The sequence below is a fragment of the Stenella coeruleoalba genome (assembly GCF_951394435.1).
Source record: "Stenella coeruleoalba genome assembly, chromosome: 11".
NCBI lineage: Eukaryota > Metazoa > Chordata > Mammalia > Artiodactyla > Delphinidae > Stenella > Stenella coeruleoalba.
Window position 1 is genome coordinate 53,360,544 of NC_137157.1, and position 27,139 is coordinate 53,387,682.

General features: G+C 38.3%; 1 protein-coding gene and 1 long non-coding RNA gene across 6 annotated transcripts in view; both read right to left on the reverse strand.

Annotated features, from left to right (window-relative positions):
- Positions 1-4,745, reverse strand: part of LOC307194837 — a 68,723-nt gene extending 63,978 nt beyond the window's left edge. For both annotated transcript variants that reach the window (XR_013830640.1, XR_013830641.1), the window contains exon 1: positions 4,189-4,745. This is a non-coding gene — a long non-coding RNA (uncharacterized lncRNA). The remainder of the gene's footprint in view (positions 1-4,188) is intronic.
- Positions 4,746-12,692: 7,947 nt separating this feature from the next.
- The window catches only part of MON2 (MON2 homolog, regulator of endosome-to-Golgi trafficking), a 121,675-nt gene continuing 107,228 nt past the window's right edge, over positions 12,693-27,139 (reverse strand). For all 4 annotated transcript variants that reach the window (XM_079937219.1, XM_079937218.1, XM_079937217.1 and 1 more), the window contains one exon: positions 12,693-14,179. In XM_079937219.1, coding sequence (XP_079793345.1) covers positions 14,016-14,179 — 164 coding nt within the window. In that variant the 3' untranslated portion in view covers positions 12,693-14,015. The remainder of the gene's footprint in view (positions 14,180-27,139) is intronic.

A 27,139-nucleotide genomic window follows, 5' to 3' on the forward strand; every position in this document is an offset into this window, starting at 1 on the left:
TCACTAATGCTTTTCTCACCTGCCCACATTTTGATTCTTAGGCACTTCATGTTCTACCTTTTCTAAATGCACTGACCTTCGGGGCAGTGACGTAGCCATACAATTATTCTGCTTTCCCCATGGTGCCTAACAGCAATATCCTAACAAAAACACTTAGTGAATTGTGTTAGACAATCATTCAAGTGATTTTAATATTTTTGCCTGAATTGTCTAGATTTCAGTGGCACCAATGACTTTTTAGATTTTACGACAATGGCCATAATTGTCCTCTTGGGTATTACCGATCTGGCCTAATTCACTTTTGAAGGCAACTGTCCTATTTTCCTTTTGTTGCAGAAATTATAGAAGGAGTGTTCAGTGGGGGAAGTAGTACCTCTCCTGTCAGTTCTCCCCCACCCTCCCACTATGGAGGAGGTGAGATGTGACATACGAGAGGGAGAAAGGATGGGTAGCCATGAAGAAATCCCAGCCTTCCTGGCACCTAGTTCCCTTACACTGAAGAGCATCTCTCTGCTGTCAGGCTCCTCTGACAAGAATTCTTTGGGGCCACTCCACAGACACAATGTCTTGAGTACACCCTGGCCCACCTACCAAAAGGCAACTGTTATGTTTAAACAGCTTATAAACAAAAGCTTTAGTATATAAGATTAACAATCAGGAATTCTGACTTTGGGGCCTGAAGCAAAACTGCTTCCCAAGAATCTTCTCCAGGTGTCCCATACACAAAATTAACATCTACATTTCCAATAACTGAGGATGACATTTATTAAAATGTTATTACCATAACTGAGCTTTCCTTTGATCTGGTATTTATTGAGGACACCCAAACACTGCCTTATTCTTTCCCATCTGTGGCTTTTTGCTAATACAAATTACTTAAATGCCTGACAACGGATCAACAAAAAAGTCAATTGTGCCAAGTAAATGTCAAAAACATCAAGATTGGAAAGTTGCACTTTTGATAAGGCAAATTCATCTTGTAGGAAACTGTCAACAGTAAAAATGTTCAGTAGATAATTTTCATCGGTGTGTACAGAAATGTAAAAGTGAAATGCAAAAGTGAAAGGCTAATTTTTAATACTGGAGATTAGAGCAGAAATATAACTACGGTACTAAAAACAAGTTGGCTGAGGGCAGTATTTTCTCTTGTAATTTAGCAAACAAGAATAACATATAGAAGTACCTTTATATCCAACAACAAAATGTTCCTACTATGTGGGCAACATATAGTTCTGGATGAAATTTACTTTAAAAGCAGAAGATAAACTGTGAATACTTTATCTGTATACTTCAGCTTCCTATCTGCTGATCCATTAAAGTTCAATAAATTACTGGCAGAATCTGTAATACTTTTGGGCACAAATTAACAACTGTTGATCCCCTATAAAATGTTAAAAAGCGTAGTGGGAAAGATGACCTGTCGGATGAGAATTAGCATGGCTGGCTGAATGGAGTATTTTGGAAAATGAAAATTATTATACTACAATTAGAATTTTATTAGTTTCTCCATAAATCAAGATTTGACATAGCACCCAAAGATTTTCATCATTTAAAAGAATTGGCTTTTAATAAAGACCTGAATTTTCTTTGATATCAAGAAAGCAAACTCCAAGAGCCAACGCTCACATATTTTATGCATTTTAAGATTCAACGTAAGGTTCTATACTGTCCTTCCCACAATGAGGCAGCTCCATCCAGATGAGATCAGATTGAGCAAGGTTCTCTCTCAAAGCTAAACCAAACCAAACCAAGGCATACTTATTAGATAACTTTTGAATTATGAAAGCATCAAACTCCTCCTGAAGGGGACAAAAAGGATTCGGTTGGCTTTAGTTTTTTCTCCTTATATGTGCCTTTTTCTTAGTAAAGAATTGCCTTAGTTTTTTTCAATTATGCATCAAAAATTAAACCGCAGAATGTTTGTGATTACCTCACAAAGCTAATTATTCTGCACAAATCAAAACCGGATCAGTTTTCTAAGAAAAGTACTAAAATTTACCACCAATTTCTCTCAGTGAAATTAAAATTTTAGAAATACAATCATCTTTTCCACCCAGACTTCAGGGTATTTGAAATACCGAGTAATTTCATTAGTTTTCCAAACTACATTTTTTTAATAAAAATTGGATCTTCCTGCTTGGCGTAGTGGTCCCTCACAAATCAAAATGGACAATCTTAGATTTTAAACTCAAAGTATCCAGAAACCACACTTCTAGCTCCTACCTAGATCCTTTTCTCCCACACTGAAATGCAATGATATAAATGATTACAACATGAGAATCAAAAGCCAAAAAATCCCACCACACCGGCAGAATTTGAGCCCCCAAAGTTAAACTAAAAAGAAAGAAAAAAAAAAGCACAGCACACTGTAAAGAGAATTTATTTGCCTCATACATTAAAAAATCTCAATAGTGCATTTAACTATAAATTCAATCTTCTTATTCAAAGAGTTGCAAAGTTTAAACAGAAACTTTTAATTGCTTTGGGTTTACACATTTTAAAAACTCTTAGATTTACCGAGAGAACATATTAAAAAAAAAAACAGATTTGAACTGTTAAGGCATAAACTTTATAATTAATGGGTCTACTATTCCGCCCCTAATGCCAGTTCTGCACAAGATACCTCACACCACTCCGACCCACAGATAAAGAATGAAGTAAAATAGGTACAAACTAAATCTTGCATCAACTACTGAAAGAAGCGGTAAAATTATTTAGGGTGGAAAAGTTATGTGTCAATCTCTCTCACAATTGCATTCCTTCCTTTTCGAGCAAACACCGAATCCAAAGACTTAGGTCTTCCCCAGCTTTACAAAAGTCCCCGTCCACCCCTCTCCCCGCAGTCCCTTCCTCCCTCCGGGAAAATGTACAACTAACGGTTTCCGTGGTGGCCGGCCCTGCCGGGGCTCGGCGGGCTGCCCCCGCGCCCCGGAAAACAAAGGGGATTCCCAGCCATTGTCCTCCGCGGCGCTGAGCATCACCAGCACTAGCAAGGCAGTAGCTTGCGCAGTTATCTCCACAGCGGGCAATGTCACAACCCGACCAACAGCACAAACTACTACCTCAGCCAGGGCCATGGTGTCAGGGAGGCACCGGACCACGCTGAGGCGAGCGAAGCGACTCCGGCGCTCCTTCGTCCATCCTCAGCCGCCGACGTCGGCCCGGCGCCCCTGCCCTTCCCCGCCGCGCCCGCAAGACCCCGCCCAGCGCCGAGCCGCTCGGCCGCACCAGGCGTGCCCCGGGAGCTCCGGGCATCACAGCGGCGCCGGCGCCCGGGGGAGGCCGGGCCGGCGTCCTCTACGGAACCGACAGCTCTGGAAAGAGAAAAGGTGCGGAGGGATCCTAGCGGAGGCACCCGCTCCCTCCGCCGCCCCGAGGGGACGCCGTCCCCCGGGCCACTCGAAAGCATGAAATGGGCGGCAAAAGCACAGCAGACGCCTACGGGACCTGGACGGTCCCCGAGAGGCAGCAAGCAGCGCTCCCGCGCTTCGCCCGTCGCGCTCCCGCCACGTCTCCGGGCTGTGCCGCCCGCTCCCCTCCCTGCGGTGGGGGCTGGGCGGCGGCTGGGCCCCCACCGTTGCCGCGCTCCCTACACCCGCGCGAGGCCGGCTCTCCGCCCGGGAGAACGCCGGAGCGCTTCCCGCAGAGGCAACACCGACTCCGGCGCCGCAACCAGAAACCACGGCACAGCCCAGAAGTCCCCAGGCCACCGGCTCCCCAGCACCCTTCGGGGAAATCTCGTGCACCTCTGCAGGAGGCGAGAATAAAACAAACAAAAACCCCGTAAAACTGAAACCGGGCCGGGCGGCGGCATGGGTGGCAGTGGCAGCGGCAGCAGCCGGCGAGCGCGGACACACGCCCCGTCTCGCGCTCCGCTGCTCCAGTGAGTCCGGACGAACCATAGAGATCACTTAAGGAGGCTCGCGCGCTACTCCCACCACGTGACCGCCCCGCCAGGCCGCCCCCCGCGCCGCCATCTTACATCCGGGACCGAGGCGGCGTCCCTTTTCCCCGACTTGGCAAAACTTCGACGTGTCACTAGAAATCAGCCCCCAAAGGGGGGGACCCCGATTCCACGTCACCAAAGTGCTGAGGCCGTGGGCCATTCCCCCCAATCCGCTTTACGGGGCAAAGAGGAGCCCCTAACTTCTCTCAGTCTTTGCCCGCAAAGAAAATGGCGGCACTTACCGCCGTCTAAGTGGACACGTTGTCTTCTGGCCGGGGTTTAAAGTTTCTGGCACCTCCTTTCGCATCCGGCAAGGACACCGCCACATGCGCTCCACCCCGCGGCGTGGCCGCCGTGCTACATTACGCAGAAAACCGGCGGGAAAGCTGCTGCGCGGCTTACTTTAACGCGCAGGCTCCTGGGACTTGTGGGTGGTTTCTTTTCTTTTTTTTTTTTTTTAAAGGCCAAGTTTGGGAAAAGGCCGACTGCCGTAAGCCCCATCTGCTTCGGGGCCAGGCAAGTTACTTTTTGTCTCCCATTTTGAGACTTTCTGTGAAGTTAACAAATCATTGTGAAGAAAAAGTAAACAGGGGTTGCCAGTTAAGATACGGAGCGTCTAGTTAAATTCAAATTTCAGATAAACGAATAGTTTTTTAGTATATGTATGTCCCATACACACACAAAAAATTGTTTATTTGAACTTCAAATTTAACTGGCGTCCTATATTTTTATCTGCTAAATCTGGCAATACTGTTAGTCATCACGCTCCTGAAAATCCAGACCACATAACAAAAGTAAGGAATGGAGGAACTGAAGAGTGTGTTCAGATTTGGAACTGACTCTGCGTGGAGACTTTGATCCCTTCACGAAGGCCAGAGAGCTGAGGTCCAGACTCCAAACTACGCACAAGGGACATCCATATGCTTTTTGGACAAGTACGTTTTCTATTCCTTTAAAACAGCACAATCTAATTTTGATAACATCCTCTCAGCCAAAGAATTTCATGCAAATTAAAGATTACGTAACACTGGGTTTTCATTTCTATTCTATATAGTATTGGTGATGGGACACAATTTCTTGAACAAATTTTCAAATTAAAAGGCATCCTTCCTGACATGTTTCAAAACAAAATTTGTAATATGCAAATTAAGAAAATAAAATATACTTGGTTTATTTGGGCTTTTTTGGCTGTGCCACTTGGCTTGTGGGATCTTAGTTCCCTGCCTGACCAGGGATAGAACCCAGGCCCTTGGCCGTGAAAATACAGAGTGTAACCACTGGACCATCAGGGAATTCATTAAAATATACTTGGGGGGCTTCCCTGGTGGCGCAGTGGTTGAGAGTCCACCTGCCGATGCTGGGGACACGGGTTTGTGCCCCGGTCCGGGAAGATCCCACGTGCCGCGGAGCGGCTGGGCCCATGAGCCTGTGCTCTGCAGCGGGAGAGGCCACAACAGTGAGAGGCCCACGTACAGCAAAAATAAATAAATAAAAATAAAATATACTTGGGTATGCCCACAAACTGACCGATCTCAATGTCATGCTTGTACGCATTTTAAAGCAACTGCTAAAGGCAGTTTGCCTGCGATGTCCAATCTGAACTACTTCCAATTAACAATATGTATTTTTGTATATATTGAACATACTTGCAATTAAGTGCCTTACTTGACAAAATTGACTGCATCACAGTGATGTTTACCACAAAGTCTGTAGAAACTTCACTAATAGTTTATGATTCACACCACCTTGTTCCCATAAGCAATGATTGGGTTGCCATGGCCGTCATCCCCCACTGCTCATTCACTGTACACTGGACCACATTATCCTCCACCATAGCAAATGTCATTTGTCATAATGGTCCAGATATTCAAATGGTCATCAAACAGTTATTTGGTCTACAGTATACAGATACATTAGAGCAATAAAATTTCCAAATAAATTTAGTCATTACACTAATTGTATCAGATTCCTTTCCACAATTAACCTGTTTTTGACAGTGTTGACACCAATGTACTCATCATCCAGACACAATGTGCTGTTATCAACTCTTTCTTTTCCTCCACCCATAATATCCAGAATCTAATCATCCTTTCCTTTCCTAATGTGAGCATGCTCACCTTATCAATCCTTCACCATGACCTCACAGCAGAAAAATTGCAACAGCTGTAGCCTACCTTAGCTCTCCCTACTCTATACTCCTTCCACTTTATCCTGCTTATAACTGCAAGTTTATCTTCCTTAGTTTCATAATATACTCCTAAAAATAATCACTCCAAACTCCTGCCACCTCAAATCTAAATTACTCTGCTTGGCTTTTAAGGAATTTCATGAACGGGCCTCAATCCTTTACCATCAACCTTGTTTCACACAACACATCGAAATGTACTCTCTCTGTTTCCTCATATCTCAGATATATGCCTTGCTCGCATTATTTGTCTTTACCTGAAATACCCTCAAATATCCTTTGGACCCAACTAGCTATCAGCACCTGGAAGCCCCCAATGACTTCTGTCCATACAGCAAGGATACAGTTATGAATATACACAATAGTAGGTTCTCACTATGCTGTGGTTGTCCAGTAAAAGACAAAAAAACTATCTTTTTGTGAGAAGGTATGGGTTTTCTGACCATTTCTTGAATGACGTGGGCCAAAATTTTTGTTCTATGTAACATCCACCAGGTACTGTGTGCCCTGGGACAGTTCTTCACAACACTCCTTTTTAAAATCCTAATAAACAACTCTATGAGTTAAACACTACTATGAACTCTATGTTACAGATGAGGAAGCCAAATCAGATTAATTAACCCAAGGTCACACATCTAGTAAGTAACAGGGCTGAAATTTGAATCTAGGAAGTCTAGCCCCAAACTCTGGGCTCTTAACCACTAAGCTACTGGTTATAATATAACCTCTTATAACAAACTACAAATCAGTAAGATGTTTTAAACTCTCAGACCAAATAAAAACCCAATGCAGCTCTGGAGGTCCCAGTCATTAGACAAATCTTTTTTTCACAGTACTTCATAGTTATGTTCAAGTGTTTTTGTCCCAATTCCTATTCATAGAAATAGTAACTGTCTAAAAAGCATTTTCAATTTACTTCAGTAAGGCTTGGATTTTAATGAAGTGTGGATCATTTTTGTAAAACGTGAATGTAGCATGGTGTAGAAAAAACTGCTTTTGAAATAAGAGATGCTTATTCAGGGACTTCAGCTATGTGTCTCTAAGTAAGTTGCTTGACCCGCTAAACCTTGACATCCTCCTCTGTAAAATGAGTAAAATTAATACCTTTCTTGCAGGAACTGCTGTGAGAATTAAAAGGAATAATATAGGCAAAGCCCTGGCTGACACATACTAGGTCCTCCAGAAATGATGATTAAAATTAGAAGTTAGAAAAATTACTATAACTACACTTAACTTCTGTAAATACTATGGAGGAATCTTTCAGAATACATTTATTACGCAAGCCAGGTTTTCAAGAAGGAAATTTTAAAACAAATTATTTGTCTTTGAGAGGTGGAGGGATGGTCTGTCATTGCTATAGGTAGGCAGTTTCAAAATTAGCCTCACTAAATTAAAAATAAATAGGAGGGCTTCCCTGGTGGTGCAGTGGTTGAGAATCCGCCTGCCAATGCAGGGGACACGGGTTTGAGCCCTGGTGCAGGAAGATCCCACATGCCGCAGAGCAATGAAGCCTGAGCGCCACAACTGCTGAGCCTGCTCTCTAGAGCCCACAAGCCACAACTACTGAGCCCCTGTGCCACAACTACTGAAGCCTGCAGCCTAGAGCCCATGCTCTGCAGCAAGAAAAGCCACCGCAATGAGAAGCCCACGCACCGCAACAAGGAGTAGCCCCCCGCTCTCCATAACTAGAGAAAGCCCGCACACAGCAACGAAGACCCAACACAGTCAAAAATAAATAAAATAAATTTAAAAAATAAATAAATAAATAGGAGTGCTCATAAAACTAAAGAGATAATTAAGAGAGTCTAATCCAGATGAGGATTATGTTCTTTACTTGACCTAAAATTTTAAGTTATAAATCTTTCTTTCTAAACTGCTGATATTTCATAATGTCCTTCTGACTGTATATTCTTTTCTTCATTTTATATATTAATAGTTTCAACAAAGGTCTCAAAAACACATCTCCATTATTATATTTTATGAAAGTTTTTCCAAGTTCATACAAATGTTTCAATCACTTATGAAGTCTTTAAACAGAGGCAATGACATGGGATGTCACTGAAGTGTTGAACCTCGTGGGGATGAGGATGCAAACAAAGTATATGAAAGAAAAAAAATGAATAATTTATCAGATCTGAAAGTAAATTCTCAAAGTGGTTATGACTTTAAGTTATACTGAGAAAACTAGTACTGCTGCAACATAATTAAAAACCTAGAATCATGCTGAGTGGTAACTGTAAAGCAAATTAAGGATCTATGTAATCACAGCCGTATCTATGCAGTTTTTGCGAAAAATCTATCCTAGGCCACAAAGAAAATTTGGGTTTGAAGCCAAGAGACTTTCATGATTATAATACATAACTGATACATCTCAACAACATAAAAATTGCAAGGAGGAAGTGTAACAACAGCAGTATTACTTTCAAGAACTGTGTCGGGAACTAAAAAAGAATCTCACAAAATTAGATAAATATATCCAGTCTGACATAAACACCATATGGTAACTGCCTTAAGAGACAGGAGTTGTATGTTATGTGTTAAAATTATGACACAGAGGTAGTAAAAGCTGGAAAGCAAATGCAATTTGCACAGTTGGGTCTGAAGTCTAATATTTTATTTTTCTAGATAAAAAGAATAAGATTGCAATATTATAGCTTTGGAGTTTTCTCCATCTAGTAAAAGTTCATGGAAAGGAGCAGTTGGTATTATATTGCAGCAGTTTCCCACAATGGTGACATGGTTTAGCAGATCTTCCCTGGTGGCACTGTTTATTGAATGTTTAAAATAAAATTTAATATAGCCACATTTGCAGCAACTGAAAATGATCTCAAAATTCTAGAGTACAATAATTTTCTTTTTTTCTGAGGGGCTAGAATCAATCCCCCAGTGTGATTAAGAATGTTTCAACTGACCTCTGTATCATTACAAGCATCAACCATATGGATACCAAATACACCCAAGAAAGACTTGAAGATGAGTACTATAACATTCCAGGTCTTCTATCAAAGAATACTGCTTTCAACAGAAAAATAGAAACAGCTGAAATACATGGGCAATATGCTGCTTCTAAGTCCTCCTTGAAAGTAGGCACCATGCAAATATTATAAATCAACGAATATTTAGATAACATAAATAGTTCAAAGTATCTGCCTCCAAAAACAAAGACCTCCCCCCAAAAGGACAAAAAAACCAAAAACTCATGAATGAGTCTAAAGACTCCCTTTTGAGAAAAGTGGTATGATCTCTCTATTTACATAAAAGACATGATTGTTCCAAGTTTAGCTGCTGAATTCATCATATTTATAGCAATCTCATTTTGTGAGCATCCTGGCTGCCGAATCTTGTAGATTCGGAAAGATAGTAGGAGCTATAGCCACATATTACTTTAACTTGTTCAGCTATTTTGAAATGGCAGGGGGACTCCACCTTTGCAAAAAACCAACAGTGGCCAAAGTGGAAGGTATTTCCAGAGTCTCATTTAATAGAAAGGCAATTGGCAGTGGCTCTACCACTAACAGCTCTGTTTCTTCTGAACAGATATAGGTGAAATTAGAAGAAAACGTGGAAGAAAAGAGGCAGAGAATGAAAGAGAAATGAGAGGAGAAAAAGAGAAACTAGGGGAGTGTATAAGAAAGGAAATAAGGTAAACATACAATTTAAAAAAGGAGAAAAGGGGAGAAAAATATATAGTCAAAGATCTCAATTAATAGTACAGTAATAAATTTATCAAACAACTACCCCAAGAATGTCATTACCAAATCAACTCAAAATTCAAACTATTTTGTTTTCTCTAAAGAATGAGTGAGTAACTCATTATCATCTGTTTTAAAGATAAGAAAACAGAGGCTTTGAAAAGTTAACAGGCTTGAAACTAAATAAGAGGCAGAGCCTCAGCTTCTCACAGCCTCACAATTCCTCAGGATTACTAAGAGTCGTTTATATTCACAAAAGGATCACAACATGCTCCTTATTTAAAGAGAGCCAACACTGTTAGACATTCAAAATTACTAGATTTGTAAGAAATTGGTATTTATCTAAATCCTCTGAAATAGTTTTTATATAAGATAGACATTATAACTTTCTTTCCCAATCTATAAAAACTCTTCATTCAAACTGAAAGCACTACTCTACTTACCAGAGATTAAAAGCAAATTTAATTCAAGTGATTTTGAAGCATTAAAAACTGCTTTCCCATAGTATATAAATTGGTAACACACCAGGCGGTATGAACTCCTGGTTCTTCTCACAAATGGTTAAAAAAAAAAAAAAAGCAAAATTCACTCTAATAATGTAGATAAGTACAACCCTGCAACACTAAGCATAGTAAAATGTGGTACTTTACACAAGATGAGCATATCTGCCCCAAAGGCCAAACCTGATAAATAGAAATCTAAAGAACATACTAGGCTGCTGGCAATGCTTTCATGAGACCATTTTTGTCTACATTTGTGGTAGTTTTCCATTAAAAAAAAAAAAGTAATCAACAACATTCTCGGCCTGGACATAGATTAATTCTTCAGAGGCTTCTACATCTCCATGATTAATTTCTATAGCAATCACAGGTACTGTGAATCACAAGAACTGTGCCTTGGCTAGCCAGATGTCACATCACCTACAGCAGACTCTTGAGGATTTGGTTGCTCGTCTGAATTATTCTACATTTGAGAAGAATATATTAGTCATTATATAATAACTACACTGTCATTCATTAACACAGTGTAACAATGATAACCTCATTAATACTCTTGAGTTGACTCTTTGGCCCAATGGTTACCTAGGACTAGAGGTACCAAACTGTGATGATGAACAAAATACTCTAAGGTTACAATGAGAAAGGACAACCTAGTTATTGGCCTGCTACAGAATTAAATTAAGTGAATGTTATTCATCACAGTAAAATATATGTGCTGAATTGTTCATCTCTTCCTTCTGGTACTAAATATAATTTAAGGAATATAGCAAGAGATGAATAATAATCACACAGGGGAAAAATAGGTAAGAAACAACATAGCTGTTAATAAAATTTTAAATGAAAGCAAGTGAAAAGTGGGTCTAAGCCAGACTTTTATGCACCTAACAGGCTTCTCAGAAATCAATGTTACTCACAAAAGTATACAGTAAAACTAACAAAACTTAACACTAGTTTTTATAAAGAAATACGAAATAAGAAACTACAAAATGACCTTTTCCTTTTTGGCATTATAGGAAACTAAAAAGTAAGTTATTCAAGTTGAAAATTAGTTTGTCTCCTTTTTAGTGGAAAAAATAGCTAGAAAAGGACTTTAATCCAATTGTTGGCATATGCCAGCTGTCCTGCAATCCATATAAGACAGGTACTGTCAGGGACAAAAGGTGATTACGTGAGGCTTAAAACTCATTGTATTTATAATATGTATCCCACAGGACATTATTACTACTGTTTCAAGGACCAGTCATACTCTCAAATGTGCTATAAAATGATCTTAGCTTTGGGAGCTTCCTTTTTGAATCTTCTAGCATCTACCAATAGTAATCTCACACAGCCCAGTTCTTCTAGTAACTAAAGAAGGCAATTTATACCAACAAGACAAGGGCAATGTGTTAACCTCCCCAGGGATCAGGATATTTTAGAAAATGCAGCCTTGACTCAAGGGAATGAATTGCTAGTAGTGATTCTTGGGGGCGGCAGGAGATATTCTGGGAGGAAAACCCTGTCAAATTATACCACGAAGTGGGCAGCCCACTTTGCTTGTCACTAAGACTGGGATGATTACCATACTATATGGTGTTTACAAATTCACTATATTTATGCCTTTTTTTTTTCTGTAAGGCATGGTCCTAGTATTGAAAACGAATATAATGTTAGCTAAAACTGCTCAGTTTATATAAATATATGCTGCATACCCTTGACTCACATCTAACTTTCACTGGAGAATAATTATTCTGATTGCAATTGATCTGTTATTTCTCAAGAACAGACATATTTTTACTTCATGTAAATTCATGGCAATATTTTTAACGTGTTACTGAATTGGAACACTACCCTTCTTATTCAATTTCAACACTTTATCAGTGATATGCAGATTTTTCTAATTCCCAGTTTAACATATCAAATACAGAAAATAAACTAAATACACAGATTGAATTTTTTTTCCCACAACTTTCTTTAAGGAAATGCTGAAGATAGAAACTAGGAAATGCCATATTTTACCTTAATTTTAGGTGAAATTATAAAATAGAAATTCATTAATTAGTGTTAAGAAAAATAACATCCCCTCGGAAAAAAAAGACCTTATCACATGTTTACAGATACTAGTGCAAATTAAATAAATACACAATTACAACAGCCTCAACATTGTATCTAATTCATTACTCAATTTTAATATCCTCTTGTAGTTTTATACTTATTCTAGAGAGGCTGAAATTTATAAATTCTATTAAAATTAAAGGCCTTCCAGAACACTAAAATAATACTAAGACCATCGTAATTTCTTACGAATAATCATTTTTAAACATCTTGAGTCTTCACATAAATAATTATGAAAATTTAACTAAGAAAAATATAATATCATAATCCATTAAAGAAAAAATACAGTGAGCTAGGCCAGTCAGTTTTTTAAGAAATAATTAAGTTAGTGTATTCAAGAGCACTCTTCTTCTTCACGAAGATAGGAAAGTGAAACAAAATTAGCATTTTACTCCATGGCAGAAAGTTTACTGTACTTCTAAATGCTTCACATCTCTAAAAATACACTTCTCATTGCTTTAGAATACACACATATTTTATATTTGTGGGTTAGCACAGTTATTTGCTTCTTGAGAATATGTTACAAAATGAAGCACTCAAATGAACGAAACCTCACTGCAAAATTTTAGGAAATCTAAGATTATCTTGCCTGGGTCATATTTCAAAGACAGTGATCAATGTTGTTAGTCAGTGGGGGAAAAAAAAAAGATCAGTAGAAATATAAAATAGTCTTTAAAATCCAGACAGCAAATATAAAAAGAGACAGACTTAAGTGAAATCTGGGAAAGATATTTAAAGAAATGAGGTATGATGGAGCCATAGTGCTACAATTTATCTCAATATATTAAGTTTTAATAATAACCTATACTTCAAAGTAGCAATATCAGCAAATCATAAACTATCTGCTGCTGTGTTCTCCTGACCTTTCTGGTCAGATGTTTACTAGTCACTAGTAAATACATTTAAAATAAGCATTAAGCTAACTGCGTGATCATACGATAAGCATATCTGCCACTTAAGAAGGCAAATTATAAGTAAAAATGTAAGCAAACAATTTTGTATTAGTAATAAATACAGTTTCAAGCATTTAACATTATCAATATTTTAAAAATTTAAATAATAAATGCAACTATTTTATACAGAACTGTACCATTTATTATACACACAAGTATATCAGTTCCCTTTGTTTACAAAGGCTGGTTATAGACAATATGGAATGTTACAGTACCATCTTGCATAAAATTTTAGTACAATTTTGTACTAGAAAAGGGGTGCAAAAACACCAGCCTAATAAATCTGACAAAATGAAATATCTTTTCTTTCTTTTTAAAAAGTACATCATTAACACATACACCACAAACTGTACATAAGCTTACTTTTAAATCACCAACTGAAGATATGGTAGCAGGTATGCTGTAGTATTAACTATCTCTCCCATCAGTTTAATTTATTAAAGGCTTGCACTGCTACTCATTCAGGAACCTTTGTTGACATGTAAGCTTGTAATATGAATTACTTAACTCAGGTAAGTACAATTTAAAGGAGGCTAACAACAGCTGCCAAGAATTATTTGTAGTAAGAAACGTCCTTCTCACAGAAAATTCACTGAGGAGCAAACATTTGTGTATATCATTCTTCTTAAGATTTATTGTAGCTGGTCAAGATTCTCCATTTTGAACTTTGGATGCTGGTGGTTGCATGAAATCCTTAAAAGGAACTAGTGCCTCTTTAAGTGCAGAGCAGACTTCTGAAGATGAGCAGGTGATGCATTCTACTAAAGTTGGGTATAAGGCAATTACTTGTGCCCAGGTATTTCCATCAACTGTAATGCAAAAAGTATAAAACCTCAAAAAAGAGTGGATTGAAATGGCAGATTATCCAGTTAACATAAACACAATCCTTTAAACACAATGCAAAAAAAAAATCCAAAATATGGAAATTCCTCAAGCTTGTACCTTTTCTTTCTTTAAACTTTGGAAGACTTCCTGCAATATTTAATAAGGTATGAGGGAAAAATATATGATCAGTGTGAAGAATCATCAATACCATCAAATTTGACAAAGTACATTTAAAATGATACTTCAATATGTGAAGGTCTCGGAAGCTAAAAAAACAACTCAGAATAATTCAAACCTTTGTCATTTTCAGTATAATAGCCAGAGAAGAAAGTGTACTTTTCAAGAACAATTAGAAAACAATTCAACTTTTTATGCAGTTATATGCTAAAAATATACATATATCTTAAATAATTTTCCTAATAATGTCCTCAATATTGATTTTAACTTCAAATGACCACACATAGATCCATTCTTCTCTTACACTGTTTGCTAATCTTTAATGTATCTGACTAGGTTTAAGCTGTAGTGGGGAGGGACATTTCTGCCTTCCTCATCACTATTATGAACAGCTAGTACAGTTATATGTTATTTGGTGAATGAACAAAAGTGTTGTATTGGGCTTCCCTGGTGGCGCAGTGGTTGAGAGTCCGCCTGCCGATGCAGGGGACACGGGTTCGTGCCCCGGTCCAGGAAGATCCCACATGCCATGGAGCGGCTGGGCCCGTGAGCCGTGGCCGCTGAGCCTGCGCGTCCGGAGCCTGTGCTCCGCAGCGGGAGAGGCCACAACAGTGACAGGCCCGCGTACAGCAAAAAAAAAAAAAAAAAGTGTTGTATCACAATTACTTTGTGATTTCCTTATACTCTGAGATCACATATTACATTTCTATTTTCCTATAAGTACTGTGTGTATTGTTGAGAGTGCAATACACGATAAAACCTGATGACAGAGTTTTCTTAGAAAGTATATGTATATGGCACTTGGCAGAACGCATCTCAAATTGCTGAGGCAGTGTAGTATAAAAGAAAGAACACTATACTACGCATAACGAGCTTTGGTTCCATTTTTCACTCCAATTTACTGAGTGTCAACTAAGTGTCTAAAAACCTTTCTGAAATAAGTTAGTGCTGGGTGTCCCTGAACAAGTCAAATAATTTCTCATATCTTGACTTTCACTATAGAATAAAGAAATGAGGTTCTCAAACTAGTGTCCTTCAAGTTACTTCTTTAAAAAAACTGATGGTCAAATAAGTTTGGCAAATGTTGTACATATAATCTTCCTTTTGGGGGATTCATAATTCACACAGGTTCATAGTTAAAGAACAGGTTTAACTCTTATCCAATCCAAGGTTTCCAAAATTAATTTGATTATGGAATTTTTCCCCATTCAATATCTACTGACATCCCTCATCATTAATATTCATTCCTTAGTACATATCTTGGGAAATGCTAACCTGCTCATTTAATCTCTTTTCCACCTCAACAAGGGCTTCCTCAGAGTGGAGGTGAGAAGAAGAAAAGGGGTGTGGAGCTGATGGGTATTGGTGAGGGAGGGAATGTCAGGCCAGAGCTGCTCTGCTTTTAGCTGTTTTGTATGTTGGAAATCCACATCAGATTTCATTTGTAAAAAGAATTTTGCTGCTTAATAGCAACAACAAAAAAGAAACATTAAAAAAACAATGGCCTAAGTAGTTTTAAACAGTCTGCTCCAGCTGTTGTCTATAAAGCTTTCCACTAATCATTTAACAAAAGATTACATAGAGAGAATTCTGGGAAATGGCAAAGTAGTAAGTACCAGGAATCTGTCTGCCCACCTAGACAACAACTGAACTGGCAGAATTTGATGCAACTATCTTGGAACTCTGGAGTCTACTGAAGGCTTGCAACTTCCAGAGGAAGACCAGGATAGTATATTGCAGTTAAGTTTCGTCAATCTAAGCCCTTAGCACAGTAGCAGCTACCCATCCTCTATTCCTAGCCATGTGGTAAGCAGTTGTGCAGGTGTTCCTGGAGCAGCTTGCACGCAGCTTGTGGGAGGCCAGGGTGGGAAAACAGGACTCTATACTCCAAATATCAGGGGTCTGTGCTCTAATTGCTGATCACAGAGGTGCAAAGAGGCTTCAAGAACAAAAGAAAAAACAAATAATTCAAAAATGGGCAAAGGACTTGAATAGACATTTCTCCAAAGAAGATATACAAATGGTCGATAAAGCACATGAAAAGATGCTCAACACCATTAACCATTAGGAAAGTGCAAATCAAACAACGAGATACCACCTCATGCTTAATAGAATAGCTACTATAAAACAACAAACAAACAGAAAACAAGCGTAGGTGAGGCTGTAAAGAAAACAGAACCCTTGTTCACTGTTGGGGGGAATGTAAAATGGTACAGCCACTGTGGGAAACAGTATGGTGATTCCTCAAAAAATAAAAAATAGAATTTACCATATGACCCAGCAATTCCACTTCTGGTATATACCCAAAAGAATTAAAAGCAGGATCTCAAAGAGATATCTGTACACACATGTTCATAGCAGCATTATTCACAACAGCTAACACCATGGAAGTAACCCAAGTGTCCACCAACGGATGAATGGATATATAGATATACACACACACAATGGAATATTATTTGGCCTCAAAAAAGAAGGAAAACTGCAACATACTAAAATATGGATGAACCTTAACAACATTAGCTAAGTGAAATAAGCCAGTCACAAAAAGGCAAATACTGTATGTTTCAACTTATATGAGGTACTTAGAGTAGTCAAGATCATAGAGAGAAAAAGTAGAATGGTGGGCTTCCCTGGTGGTGCAGTGGTTGAGAGTCTGCCTGCCGATGCAGGGGACACGGGTTCGTGCCCCGGTCAGGGAAGATCCCACATGCCACGGAGCGGCTGGGCCCGTGAGCCATGGCCGCTGAGCCTGCGCGTCTGGAGCCTGTGCTCCACAATGGGAGAGGCCACAACAGTGAGAGGCCCGAATACCGCAAAAAAAAAAAAAAAAGTAGAATGGTGATTACCAGGGGCTAGGAGAAGTGGGGAATGGAGAGTTATTGTTTAACAAGTACAGAGTTTCAGTTATAAAATGAAAAGAGTTATGGACATGGCTGGTGGTGACGGTTGCCAACATTGTGAATGTATTTAATGTCACTGAAAAAATGGTTACCATAGTAAGTTTTGTTACATGTATTTTACTGCAATAAAAGAATCTGGGGAAAAAAAAAAGACTGCATAGATTGAAAGCTATCTAGATTGGCCCAGATAGTCAACTGACCAAACTTATTCTTGGTTTATTATAGGAAAATACAAAAATAAATTATTTAAGATAACACCTTAAATTCAGGGGAAGCTACTCAAATTTCTTAAATTATTTTAAAAAACTAACCACAGATCTTCATGGGCACTTTGGATTTAACTATGAAAAACAATGAAAAAGCTGTATGTATTGATATAGAAGAATCTCCATGATATTTAATGAAGTGGAAAATATGAAGAGTGTTCCGAACAGTAGGTAAAACCTGGGGCTATTATGCATATTAATTCGTGTTGAAAACTGGGGGTGTACTGGAGCACAGCTGACTTTTGAACAACACAGGTCTGAACTGTGTGGATCCGCTTATACACAGTAAATACTATAGTGCTACACAATCCCCAGCTGGCTGAATCCAAGGATGTAGAACACCGGATACAGAAGAACCATCTAACTGCTTGGAAGGTCAGCACTCCTAACTCCTGCATTGTTCAAGGGCCGACTACATATGTATTTTGTATTTACATAATAAACTTATCGAAGGATCCACAAACTAATAAAAATGGTTGACTACGGTAATGTAAGAGCTGGGCAGATACAGAACAGGGGAAAGACATGTTCCCTGTACATCTTTCAATATTTTTGAATTTCTGAACCATGTATATGTTTACTACCTATTCAAATTTTTAATTAAAGATCAAGTAATGTGATAAATAAGTCCAACAAATGCCTCCTCTCCCACTAGAAAACCCTAAAACAAATAACAAATGTTCTAAACAAATGTTGGGTGAACACTGGTTCCAAACCTTGTAGCCATCCCCTAGAATTAATTTTGGACTGACTACGAGCATGTCCAACATATTTCTGCTGGGAAGGCTTGGACTTCTCTAAGTTGTCTTCTTCTTTTCTGTTTCTTAATGAAGCTTATCATACCATTTTAATATGTTACTATATCATCATCATCATTATGGTTACATTTAATTTAAATCTTCACTTAATATGCCCAAAGGTATAATTCAAACTCAAACAATTTTTAACATTAATTTAGTTAGATCATCTATCATTACTAGGCTGCCCTACCCATGGCCCATTGACTTTGTAAAAAGCAGGTTACTAAGTTTTCCTTCCCTTTTCTTCCTTTATACAAATTCTGATTACATTCTTGACAGCTATCTAAAGATCATAAAAAAAATAAATAAAAAAGAATGCAAGTACTATGCACTGAAATACATATGCTGTATTTAATACATCTATAGCAATAACATGAAAAATAGAGAAGTTCCTGTTTATTTCTTAAGTCTAACATATCTCTAAGAATCAAATTCTATCCTGTGATCTAATAAAGATTTTACTGGTCTCCAGGAAATCAATGCATGGTCTCCCTCTCTGAAAATTCAACCAGAACATTTTATTAAGATAACTCAAATTTGAACTTGATGGGATAAATTAAGGACACTGTTCCAGAATTTTTCTTAGAAATTCTACCCCTTCTTTTGGGTTGAATATACACAGTCTACTGCCTCTTAATATCCAGTATAATACTCACGCTTTCTAGGCCACAGTAACAGTCAGTGAATTTTGAAAACAGAAAAATATGTATTTAATTGTGTAACAACTGACAGGAACAAATATGCTGGGACTCACTTATTAGGCATTTATTAGGAACCTAATTTTTCTTGGTTATTAAAAGTAATGCTGGGCTTCCCTGGTGGCACAGTGGTTGAGAGTCTGCCTGCCAATGCAGGGGACGCGGGTTCGTGTCCCGGTCCGGGAAGATCCCACATGCCGCGGAGCGGCTGGGCCCGTGGGCCATGGCCGCTGAGCCTGCGCGTCCGGAGCCTGTGCTCCGCAAATGCTGCTTAAAGCGCCAATCTGCTAAGGTGCTTGTGCCTGAATGTAAGTAAACACACTTCCTTCTATAACAAAGTCTTATATAAAAAGTCAGCTGAACCAGTGTTCTCAGTGACACAATTGACTTATACTCTGATGCCAGCTCTTTATCTTGTCCTGGACCAGTAGCTGGTCCAAAAAAAAAAACACACACACACACACACACTTTGAGCAGCAGTCTTGTAAAGGATTCAAAATAGGATAAAACACGGTTCAAATAGCCTGTCAAGAAGTTTACACTTTAAGAGGCATGAGTCATGTACATGTATAACTATAATACAGAGTGCTTTAAGACAAAGGCACACATAAAAGAGCTACAAGTTCACCAAAAAAAGAAATTGCTCACCTTTAAGGAGTAAAAACAAGGCTTAAAAGTGGTGTGATATCTGAACAGGGTGGATATGGGCAGGAGAATGGAATGAGCAAAGGACTAGGAATACTCGGATAGACTAAGAATTTTAGTTTGGTGAGAGAGTAGGATATATGAAGTCTAGTGGGAAATAAAGCATGAACAGAATGGAGTCAGACAGTAGTACTCTTTGTATTTGGTAGGTTATGGTTAATGAAAAAGATTATTTTGTTTTGTTTTACAAGGATGGAAAAATGAATGACCAAAGCTACACTTTTGGAAAAATCATTTCTGGCATTAATGTAAGAATGGATTGGATAGAAATGAGTGACAGAAAGAGGAAACAAATGAGAAAAGGCTATAAAAATAATTCAAAGTTTCTTATATCTATATGATAAATCACTACAAATGCAGAAGCCTCCTACAACCCCAAAAAGTCAGTCATGTTCTACATTAAAACTATATAAAATATCGGGGCTTCCCTGGTGGTGCAATGGTTGAGAATCTGCCTGCTAATGCAGGGGACATGGGTTCGAGCCCTGGTCTGGGAGGATCCCACATGCCGCGGAGCAACTAGGCCCGTGAGCCACAACTACTGAGCCTGCGTGTCTGGAGCCTGTGCTCCACAACAAGAGAGGCTGTGATAGTGAGAGGCCCGTGCACCGCAATGAAGAGTGGCCCCCGCTTGCCACAACTAAAGAAAGCCCTCACACAGAAACGAAGACCCAACACAGCAAAACTAAATAAATTAATTAATAAACTCCTACCCCCAACATCTAAAAAAAAAATATATATATATATATAAAAAATATAAATTATCTATATTCAGACCAATTTAGTTAAAAAAAATCCAGCCAGACTGTGAGGTCAGGATCATAGCAGTGTGAAAAGCTCCCTTTGTCTCTTCCCTTCAATCTATAACGAGTAAAACATCCATAACTCAATAAAAGTATCTCTGCCCAATACACCAGGATTCCAGAGAATTCCACACATCTGTACAACTATACATAAGAGTGGATGGACTAGGAATTCCCTGGTGGTGCAGTGGTTAGGACTCCGCACTCTCAATGCCAAGGGCCTGGGTTCAATCCCTAGTCAGGGAACTAAGATCCCACAAGCAGTGTGGCCAAAAAAAAGAGTGGATGGGCTGAAACACACAGAGGAGGCAGGACCAGGGAAACAGTGGAGGTGGTGCCTGCAGTCCTAGATCCCCAGCCACAGCAGCTAAGCCTGCAGCCTCAGAAAACCTGGTAGCAGCAGGGCAGGTGATGCACATGACTCCAGCTTCTCAGCCACAGCAGTGGCTAAGGCTACAGGGAACTAGGCAACAACAGGGCCTGCAACGTTATCCCTCCAGTCATGCAGGCACATATGACTCTGGCCCTTTGGCCCATAGCAGCAGCGTCCATGAAACTGATAACCCTGGATGTGGCAAAAGCACCCAAGACCTCAGCTCCTCACCCCAACCACCCTCTGTCCCCACTGCACTGGACCCAGAAGCATGGATCCAGGAGATCCCAGACATGGTGGACACACCTGCTATCTCAGTGCCATAGGCAGCGACACCAGTAACAACAGCGACACTGGCAGCAGCAAGGTACCAGCAACCCTGAAAGCATAAGCAATGACAACAAGGGCACCAGACAACACCTCTAGCAGAGGCAGTGGAGGATGGAAAGTGCCATTTCTCAAATATAACCATAGGCAACTCAGGTAAGAGAAACCAAAAACTTGTACTATAGTGCCACCTACTGAAAAACAAAAGAAAGGCCTCTAATTACTAACCTGTTAAATTGTTAGAGTCAAGTAAAAAAGAAGCCTTACTAAAGAAAAGAGGTGTGAGTTACTTCAAATATATGAGAGGAACAACTCTTCAAGCACCATGAAAAACCAGAGTAATATGGTATCACAAAAGAAAACGAAAGTTCTCCAGAAACCAAACTTAAAATTAAACAATACTGCAATCTAACTGACAGAATTCAAAATAGCTGTCCTAAAGAAATTCAACCAGCTACAAGAAAACTCAGAAAGGTAGTTCGATGAGCTTAGGAATAATATTAATGAGCAGAGGAATACATTACCAAAGAAACTGAAACTGAAAAGGAACCAAACAGAAATTCTGGAGCCAAAGAACTCAATAAATGAGATAAAGAATGCATAAGAACATATGGGAAATAGAGCAGACCATATGGAAGAGAGAATTAGCTAGCTCAAAGATAGAAATCAAGAAATCAATACAAGTAGAAAAGGAAAGAGAGCTAAGATTTTTTTAAAATGAAGGAATTCTATAAGAACTATCCAACTCTATTAGGAAAAGCAACATCAGAATAATGAGTATCCCAGGAGAAGGGGACAGAGAATTTATTTAAAGAAATAACAGCTGAAACCTTCCTAAACCTGGGGAAGGAACTGGATATACAAGTCCATGCATCTAAGAGAACAGCTAATTACCTCAATGCAAAAAGACCTTCTCCAAGACATATTAAAACTGTGAAAAATCAATGACAAAGAAAGAATTTTAAAAGCATCCAGGGAAAAAAGAATGGTAACCTATCATTAGGTAACTCATTAGGCTATCAGCAGATTTCTCATAAGAAAATCTATAGGCCAGGAGAGAATGGAATGACATACTCAAAATGTTGAAAGATTAAAAACTATCAGCCAAGCATACTCTATCCAGCAAAGTTATCCTTCAGATATGAAGGAGAAATAAAGCCTTTCCCAGACAAACAAGCTGAGGGAGTTCATCAACAAAGACCTGCAGACCTGCCTTAGAAGAAATGTTGAAAGGAGCTCTTCTACTTGAAAGAGGTAAAAGTACACAAAACATTGAATAAGGTGATAATACAGACAAAATCTTTTAAATACTTAATTATAGCATGAAGGTTAAAGGGGAAAAAGCAGTAAAAAATAACTATAACTATTTTAATTTAGTAACAAAATCACAACATAAAAAAGGATAATTTGAGACAACAAAAAACACAAAAGGGGAATAGGAAAAGGACAGAACCCGTATAGGCAAATAACATGCTATCAGCAGAAAAAGAAATATTTCATCTATGAGACATGTCATAAACATCAAGGTAAACACAAAATATAAATCTAGAGCAGAGATTCAAAACATAAAAAAGGAGAAAACTGATAAAAACATCATAAAAAACCCAACAAATGAAACTGGCAGAAACACAAGGAAAGAGAAACAATGGAGATATAGACCAACCAGAAAACAAAAGATAAAGTGGCAGTACTCAGTACTCATCCATCAATAGTCACCCTAAATGTAAATGGATTGAATTCACCAATCAAAAGACATAGACTGGTTGGATGGATTAAAAAATAAGGCCCAAGTACATGCTGTCTCCAGGAGACTCATGTCAGCTCTGAAGACAAACACAGGCTCAAAATGAAGGGATGGAAGATGATACTTCAAGCACATGACAGCCAAAAGAAAGTGGATGTACCCATACTCATATCAGACAAAATACACTTCAAGCCAAAAAAGGTAACAAGAGACAAAGATGAATACTATATAATGATAAAGGGGAAAATTCATCAAGAAGACATAACAGTTAATATATATGTACCTAACAGTTAATATGTATGTACCTAACATAAAAGCACCAAAATATATAAAGCAATTATTAATACATCTAAAGGGAGAAACTGACAGCAACACAGTAATAGTAGGTGACTTTAACACCTCACTTATAGCAATGGATAGATCATTCAGACCGAAAGTCAACAAATAAATAGTGGCCTTCGATGAAACATTAGACCAGATGGGCTTGATAGATTTATAGAGAACATGCCACCCAAATGCACCAGAATACACATTCTTCTCAAGTGCACATGGAACATTATTAAGGACAGACCATATGTTGGGGTACAAGTCTCAATAAATTTAAGAAGACTGAAACCATATCAAACATCTTTTCTGATCACAAATGGTATGACACTAGAAATCAACTACAAAAAGAAAGCTGGAAAAATCACAAATATGTGGAAACTAAAGAAACATGCTACTGAACAACTATTGGGTCAATGAAGAAAGCAAAGGATAAATTTTAAAAACACCTGAAGACAAATGGAAACAAAAATACAACATTCCAAAATCTATGGGATGCAGCAAAAGTGGTATTTATGGGGAAGTTTATAGCAATACAGGCCTGCCTCAAGAAACAACAAAAATCTCAAAAAATCTAACCTTACACCTAAAGGAACTAGAAAAGGACAAATGAAGCCCAAAGTCAGTGGAAGAAAGGAAATAATAAACAGCAGAGCAGAAATAACTGAAATAGAGACTAAAAAGACAATAGCAAAGATCAATAAAACTAAGAGCTGCTTCTTAAAAAAGAGCAATAAAACTGAGAAACCTTTAGCTAGACTCACTGAGGAAAAAAGAGAAGGCTTAGATGAATAAAATCAAAAACAAAAGAGGAGATGGACTTCCCTGGTGGTCCAGTGGTTAAGGCTCTGTGCTTCCACTGCAGGGGGCATGAGCCTGATCCCTGGCTGGGGAACTAAGATCCCGCATACCATGCAGCATGGCCAAAAAAATTAAAAAAAAAAAAAAAAGAGAAATAACAGATACCACAAAAATAGAAAACATTATGAGAATACTATGAACAGCTATATGCCAACAAAATGGACAACGTAGATGAAATGGATAAATTCTCAGAATCATACAATCTTCCAAGACTGAATCATGAAGAAACAGGAAATCCGAATAGACTGATCACTAGCAAGGGGACTGAAACGGTAATAAAAAACCTCATAAAAAAACAAAAATCCAGGGCCAGATGGCTTCACAGGTGAATTCTACTAAACATTCAAAGAAAATTTAATACTAATGCTTCCTAAATTCTTCCAAAAAATAGAAGGGGAGGGAATGCTTCCTAACTCATTTTACAAGGCCGCCATTACCCTGATACCAAAATCAAATAAGGACAAAAAGAAAAAAGAAAACTGCAAGCCAATATGTCTGTTGAACATAAATGCAAACACTGTCAACAAAATATTAGCAAACTGAACTCAACAATAAGTTGAAAGGATCATACACAATCATTAAGCGGGATTTATTCCAGAGATACAAATTAATTTCAACTGCAAATTAATCAACATGATACACCACATTAACAAAATGGATAAAAGCCTTATGATCAGCTCAACAGATACAGGAAAAGCATTTGACAAGATTCAACGCCTATTTTTCTAATAAAAACTCTCAATAAAATGGATATAGAGGACTGTACCTCAACAATAATAAAAGCTGTATGACAAACCCACAGCTAACATCATACACAGTGGTGAAAAATTGAAAGCCATCTCTCTAAGATCAGGAAAAGGACAAGAATACCCACTCTCACCACTCTTATTCAACATGGTATTGGAAGTCCTAACCAAAGCAATTAGGCAAGAGAAAGAAATAAAAGGCATCAAAATTGGAAAGGAAGACATAAAACTATCACTATTTCTGGATGACATGATTTTATATATAGAAATCCTAAAGACTCCACCAAAAAACTGTCAGGAATAATAAATGAATATATTAAAGTTTCAGGGTATGAAATCAACATACAAAATCTGTTGCATTCTGTACACTAGCAACAAACTATCAGAAAGAGAAATCAGGAAAACAGTCTCATTTACAATCGCAGCAAAAAGAATAAAATACCTAGGAACAAATTTAACCAAGGAGGTGAAAGAACCTGTACACTGAAAACTATAAGACACTGGTGAAAGAAACTGAAGAAGATGCAAAGGAATAGAAAGATATTCCATACTCATGGACTGGAAGAATTAACATTGTTAAAATGTCCATATTACCTAAAGCAATCTACAGAGTCAATGTAATCCCTATCAAAATCCCAATGATATTTTTCACAGAAATAGAACAAAAAAATCCTAAAATTTATATGGAACCACAAAAGACCCTGAAGAGCAAAGCAATCCTGAGAAAAAAAGAACAAAGCTGTAGGTATCACACTCCCTGTTTTCAAATTATACTACAAAACTGTAGCAATCAAAACATCCTGGTATTGCCAGCAAAACAGACACACAGATCAATGGAATTCAGTTGAGAGCCTAGAAATAAACCCACACATATATGGAAAATTAATTTACATCAAAAGAACAAAGAACATACAGTGGAGAAAAGACAGTGTCTTCAATAAGAGGCGTTGGGAGAACTGGACAGCCAGACGCAAAAGAATAAAACTAGACCACTATATTACTTATCTTACACCAGACACAAAAATCAACTCAAAATGGATTAAAGACTTGAATGTAAGACCTGAAACCATAAAAATCCTAGACAAAAACATAGGCAGTACACTCATTCACACTGGTCTTAGAAATATCTTTCTGGATATATCTCCCCAGGCAAGGGTAAGAAAAGCAAAAATAAATAAATGAGAGTGTATCAAACTAAAAAACTTCTGCACAGTAAAGGAAACTGTCAACAAAATGAAAAGATTACCTACCAAATGGAAGAAGATATTTGCAAATCATTATATCTGATAAGGGGTTAATATCCAAAATACATAAAGAACTTATACAACTCAACAACAAAAAAACAAACAACTCTATTAAAAAATGGGCAGAGGATCTGAATAGACATTTTTCCAAAAAAGACATATAGATGGGGCTTCCCTGGTGGCACAGTGGTTAAGAATCCACCTGCCAATGCAGGGGACACGGGTTCGAGCCCTGGTCTGGGAAGATTCCACAGGCTGCAGCAACTAAGCACGTGTGCCACAACTACTGAGCCTGCGTGCTGCAACTACTGAAGCCCGCGTACCGAGAGCCTGTGCTCCGCAACAAGAGAAGCCATCACAGTGGAAGCCTGTGCACCTCAACGAAGAGCAGCCCCCGCTCAACCCAACTAGAGAAAGCCTGCGTGCAGCAACGAAGACCCAATGCAGCCAAAAAATAAATAAATAAAATAAATAAATTTATTAAAAAAAAAAAAGACATACAGATGGCCATAGGCACATGAAAAGATTCTCAACATGACTAATCATTACGGAGATGCAAATCAAAACCACAATGAAATATAACCTCATGCCCATTAGAATGACTACTATTGAAAAGGCAAGAAAATAACAAATGTTAGAATGTGGGGGGGAAAGGGAATACTTATACAATGTCAGTGAAAATGTAAATTTGTGTAGCCACTATGGAAAACAGTATGGAGGTTCCTCAAAAAATTAAGACTAGAACTACCATATGATCCAGCAATTACACTTCTGGGCATTTATCTGAAGAATATGAAAATCCTAATCTGAAAAGATACATGCATCCCATGGTCATCATAGCATTATTTACAATAGCCAAGAAATGGAAACATCAATGGATTAATGGCTAAAGACAATGCTCTATACACACACACACACACACATATATACATATATATACAATGGGATACTACTACTCAGCCATAAAAAAGAAGGA